Genomic DNA, 6019 nt, shown 5'->3' with positions numbered 1-6019 from the left:
TTTCTCAGTCATCCAGGTCATAGTTGTCTCAAAGGCAATTGTTGTTTCAAAAGGCAATTGGACATTTGTTTTCCGCTTGAGGAAGAAAAAGACATTTTGCTTCTCATCCAAGAAGTTTCATCGGTTCTGGAAGGATGGTAGGGGTGATGGAAGGAATTAGTCTTCTTCTTCCTCAAGAAGAAGAAAAAAAGCCCAATTGCCTTTTGAAAAGCACCTTTGAGACATTCTTCAAAACACATTAAAAACAATAAATATTTTATAGCATAATAAAGACACTTCTATGGGACATCCTTAGATGCCCAGTTCCTATGGTTTGTGAAATGTTAATTTTAACAGGGAGATTTTATGCCTACTTAGAGAATCTCCCATACCCAATTCTCAGATTTGGCAAAGATCTCCCTCCCTTGTGTTATCCCTCAAAAAGGTTCTCTTAGCTATTTCCTTTTGGATGAGAAACATAGATTAATACATTTCAATAAGCATTTTGTACATTACTATCAGGCTTCATACAATGGCATTTGTCCCCTTATTCAGCATTTGATTCTACTCAGCAAGAAGACTCTCAGAGAGATCTTAGTGAGATTTAAATGTTTATTATAGAGAAGAATGAACCCTTAAACGGAGTAATTGATTCCCCATGCCAGTGCAAAGAAGTCATATTTTAGCTATCTGTCATCTATTTATCTGTCATCCATCCATCCATCCATCTTATCATCTATGCTCCAGAATTAAATCTGATTTTTTCCTCCCATCCTTCTCTTGATTTTCTTGGGAAGGAGGTAAAATATATTTATATAATAGTTAGCCAGGGAACCACTGGATGCAGTTTTACCATTCTCGTACCTTATAGTTACCCATTCTAAGTAGCTAGTTATGCTTATTAATTCTTCAGACTTTTAGTGCTTTCATTCCAGTATTGTCTCCTATTTAAATTTGTTTTAATTCAGTGGAAATTGCTTCTAAGTGAATACGTTAATTCTAAGATGATTTAATTTGGATTCTTTCCTTCTAAAATTGTTACTGGTGTTATCAATGTCTTATTTTGTTATAGCCTGGTGTGAGTATTTTTTAGAGATATGGCTATAAATTATGCAAACAAATAATATGCACATTTATAAGGCTGCAAATAACTGTTAAATACAACAAGTAACAATATTAAGACTGGCTTTCTATATGTAATATGGAGGTTTCTTACTCTTTCCATGACACAGTATAGATATGGTTCCCTCCTGCAGATTTCAGTTACACTGGTCAAACTCCTCCCTTAGGTTATAGGAGTTTCAAAAACATTAATAGAAATATAATAGTTTGATGTAGTGATTAAGGCGCAAGGTTAGAAACCAGGAGACTGTGACTTCTTGTCCCACCTTAGATGCAAAACTTTAGGTGCAGATTCATTCTAAAATATTCACTTCATATATTTGTACATGTAGTCCTCTACTTACAATTACAATGGAGTCCAAAATTTCTGTTGCTAAGTGACACAGTTGTTAAGTGAGTTTCCCCCTGTTTTATTACCTTTCTTCCATAGTTGTTAAATGAATCTCTGCAGTTATTAAATTAGTAACACTGTTGTTAATTGAATCTGGCTTCACCATTTACTTTACTGGTCAGAGGGTCACAGAAGAGGATCTTGCAACACATGATATGAACCAGTTGTCTAGCATCTGAATTTTGATCATGTGATCATGAAGATACTGGTTGTAAGTGCAAAAAATGGTCATGTTATTTTTTTTCAGTGGTGTTGTAACTTCAAACATCACTAAACAAACTGTTGTAAGTCAAGGATTGTCTGTATCATATTCCCTAATATTTGAATAATATAAAGCATCATGAGCCTTTCCCAACCCATTGCTAGACCTCAGCCCTTATCATTCCTAGCCAGCACACCTTTAAGTATTAAGAATTTAAATCCCACACACCATAAAGCCACTAGGTTAGCGAAGACTATTAAATGTTGTAGACAAGATTATTAAAAATATTACAATGTTACCTTTGCGGAAAAGTGCTTTCCCTACTTTTCCATAGGTTCCTGCGTTATTTTTCATGTTTTCAAAACTTGTTTTCTTTACAATGCTCTCAATCTCCTCTTCAGTTACAGAAAAATTAAAGAATTTGGCTATTTTTTTCAGTGCTGAGACTGGATTCTGAATAATACATCAATATATAACATAAGTGAGTAATGCTTTCAACTGCTTCAATTCATGTCTTGATCTGGGTACTATACATTTTTTATATATTTATAGGCTGGGCTTGTGCACATTAGAATAAATAAAGAAATAAGCAAAACAAAACATTGTTTCATTGTTTCATTGAAATATTAGCAAGAGTAGATCGGGTGATCCAGAAGTTGACCTTAAAATGAAAATATATATAGTATTGGCCAGACATAATTTTATTATCAAATTAAATCTAAAAGTTTACTCTTAAAAACGTACCTCTTTTATTTCCTCATAGGTAATAAAAAATACATTGCTGTCCTCCAGATAGTTGTTCCATTCAGTAATATGATCAAAATAAGATCCATAGGCCACTGGTAGGAATTAAGCAGAACATTTTGATATTGATTTCAGTGTGAACTCTCACTGTATCCTTTCTATTTCACTTTTTCTCTGATTATTAACAGATGCAGATTACCATACATAATTTAAATCATTGATCACCATTATTATTATTATTTCATTGTTCGGTTGCTCAGCTAACAGGAGAATCTATAGGGGAATCCAAAACTTATGGCCCCTCAGCAAAACTCCCGCTGTTTCCTTTTTTTACACATACCACACATTTTTTTAAAGGTGCAGGGTTTGATTGTATAGTCATGGCCATCATATTGACATTTTTGGCAGCTCCCTCTCCACTGAAGCCTCTGCTTGTTAATCATGTGTGTTTATTAGATTGCCTTAATTATTCACCAAAACTGGTGTTTGCTTTGTCATTCATTCACAGTGTATAATTCCAATTTTTGTTTATGGGGTACCACTCAAACCATATGTCATTTCAAACATAGTCAAGCACACACAGAGGCATTGGCAAGATACAACCTTCTCATCAAAATGAGGAAAACACCAATGTGCTATCATGCCACTGTGATGCTTTGGTCATTTGTCCCCATGCCCTCTTTTGATACCACCTGTAGATACTTCTGGTCAGACCTGTCCCAGAATTATCATTGTCCTTACTCATTAAAGTAAATATATTTGGTCACTTTCCTCCCACTAAACTGAAAAGTTAAGTTTAAAACCGATGTAATAGTTTTCATTGTGTCATTAACAATACTATTAGAACTGCATCCTGATTTAACAGCCAATAACATTAAATGGCAATTAAGCACATAAATGTGTACAAGAGAGAATTAATATCTATGGAGATTCTGTCTTCCAAGTCATGGTTGTGTCAAAAGTGCTTTTTCAAAAGGCAACTGGACTATGTTATTTTTCCTTTCTTGAGGAAGATATTTTGCTTCTCACCCAAGAAGCTTCTTCAGTTCTGACTGGATGGTAAATGGATTACTTTTACTTTTCAAAGAATTACTTTTCAAAGGAGTTCACAAATGACTCCAGAATGGAAATGAATGTTTTTGCAAAGGGTAAGGGATGCAAGAATATTTCTCTTTGTAGCCTGTATTAGACATGTATACAGAAAACACAAATCAAGTCAATGTTACTTACTGGCCAAATTCACACAACATACTATACTAGGCTAAAACGAGGTTGGGTAATTTGTAGTTCAGTACTATAGGAAACGCTGCCATTGTCTCAGCATGTTGAGTGAGATTTGTCATCCCATTACAACATAATGGTTTATGGGAATGGTATACAAATGGTATACAAATACTAGGCTAATGTGCAGTTAATCTAGGTTTATGTCTGTGAGATGAACTTTAGAGAATGAAATGAAACATGGAATTATTGTTGCTTTTTACTGAAGCAATGCAAATAAGTTTCAGTGCCCGAAGACAAACATAGAAAGGAACCCTTTGTTCAAAGAGATCTTGCTTCTCCTTCACAGACAGATGGAGACCGAAAGATAAATAGAATAAGACCACTTATTTCAACCATGTATATATCTTCCAATGAATAAGAAAAAAAGAACACCTTTTCCAGTGATAAAATCTTCAAAGAACTCATCCCAGGTTTCCTGGTCAGAACTCATTTTTATGCCTTTGGCAAAATGGAAGAAAGATACAGCTGTGTCCTTTGGGTTCCGAAACAAAACCAGCATCTTTAAAACAAAAAAGAATATATTGGCATGTAAATTTAAAATCTAGAAGAGCAGAGCCAGAAGAGTAAAAACATTCCATTTTTAAAAATCCAAGTATGAACATTCAAACATATTTGGAAATGAACTGAATGGGGATTAGAGATAAAATTATCAAATTAAGAGAACAGTAATTTTTTAAAAAATAAAGTTCCTTTCCAAGACAGAATAGCAGAATAACACAGTTGGAAGGGAACTTAAAGGTCTTCTATTCCAGTCCCCTGCTCATGCAGGAGACCCCGTATCCTTCTGAACAAATGGTTGTCCAATCTCTTCTATTTCCATTTCCCAAGATCCTAAGTAAAATATTGTAAGCAGCAAAGCTAAGAATATTTAACATGAGATATTTAACAATGGTTCAGTCTGAATAATTAAGTGAAGATACGACTGATTTGATGAACTTGCCTGATACAATACTAAAAAATGAAATCAAGCTGCAACAATTTCAGACTTCAAGCTGCAATGTTGCACCTTTCTTGCTTGCTTGAAAACCAGAAAAAGAAATCATTCCATTTTTATTTTGAATAAAATACAGTTTCTTATAATTATGTTCCACGCCAGTTCAGAACCTGAGAAGTTAGTATGATCTTGGGCTTGCTGTCCTATTTTACTCTGTAAATTTATTCGACAACACTTCATTGATAGATGACATATATATATAGCAATGATATGGAAAATCAAAATTGAGAATTAAGCTACTTACTTTTGCCTTTTTTTCAAAAATAGACTTGGGCAACTTTTGAGGGATGAGGTGTGTTTTTATAATTCTTCTGGAAGGCATTTTTCCCATCCTCTTTAATCATATTAAAATAAAAGGAAGTTAATGTCATTTATGCAAAGAAAATTATACACAAGTATAAATGCATCATCATCATAATTTAAGTCATTGTCTATCCACTGCCGAATTAAGATCTCTTTCTCATGTTTCCAACCTATACAGTCCTGAGGTTTCTTTTACCAATTGGGTCCACAATACTTGCTGATGTCGTCAATCCATCTTGTTTTAGGTCTCTTTCATGGATGCTTTTTATCAAGTGGAAGTATAAATTAGGGATATCAAAGTTCATCTCTAAAAAAAATCTGAGTCCGACTGATCTTTGTCATCATAAACTCTGTGGTGGAATCTCCACTTAGACTGGAAGGAGGTGTTAAGTGGGGACTGAGTTTGGAGTTATTGTGCTACAGGAAGCAGCACAGGTCTGACCTCCCCCAGAATCCTTAAAGCCTTATCTTGCTGTTCCCAAGGGAAAGCATACAGTATAGTGAGTTTTGTGTAACATAGACAACTAGGAATAAAACTCCTGTTGAAACTCTCCAGGAGTCCTTGTAGTTGCTTTTGCCTGACTGTACTTAATTATGTGACTGTTTCATATAAATCATACTGACTGATGTGAGGAAAGTTACTACAGAATCCACAGTGCAGTGTAAATGTAAAATAATTGAGCAGCTAAACACTGATTGCATTCTGTGACATGATCTCCCCAATACATTTGGAGAGTGATCAATTCCTCTGTAAAAGCATTGGGGCAGAGCAGATACGGGTTTTTTGACATATACAGAGGTTAATAATAATAATAATAATAATAATAATAATAATAATAATAATAATAATAATAATAATAATAATAATAATAATAATAATAATAATAATAATAATAATAATAATAATAATAATAAAGTTGGAAGGGACCTTGGAGGTCATTGAGTCCAACCCCCTGCTCAGGCAGGAAACCCTATACCATTTCAGACAAATGGCTGTCCA

General features: G+C 34.1%; 1 protein-coding gene across 1 annotated transcript in view; it reads right to left on the bottom strand.

Moving 5' to 3' along the window:
* Positions 1-430: 430 nt before the first annotated feature.
* LOC107289511 (sulfotransferase 6B1-like) overlaps positions 431-6019 on the bottom strand; it is a 7653-nt gene continuing 2064 nt past the window's right edge. The window contains exons 2-6 of the mRNA XM_015818287.1: positions 4961-5050; positions 4095-4221; positions 2439-2533; positions 1994-2147; positions 431-441 (exon numbers count right to left, since the gene is read on the bottom strand). Of these exons, the coding sequence (XP_015673773.1) occupies positions 431-441; positions 1994-2147; positions 2439-2533; positions 4095-4221; positions 4961-5050 (477 nt within the window). The remainder of the gene's footprint in view (positions 442-1993; positions 2148-2438; positions 2534-4094; positions 4222-4960; positions 5051-6019) is intronic.

This window comes from Protobothrops mucrosquamatus, unplaced genomic scaffold (genome assembly GCF_001527695.2).
Source record: "Protobothrops mucrosquamatus isolate PMUCROS unplaced genomic scaffold, P.Mucros_1.0 scaffold_135, whole genome shotgun sequence".
In the NCBI taxonomy this organism is placed as follows: Eukaryota; Metazoa; Chordata; class Lepidosauria; order Squamata; family Viperidae; genus Protobothrops; species Protobothrops mucrosquamatus.
Note: the sequence above shows the minus strand (reverse complement) of the source record. Positions and strands in the feature narration are given on the sequence as shown.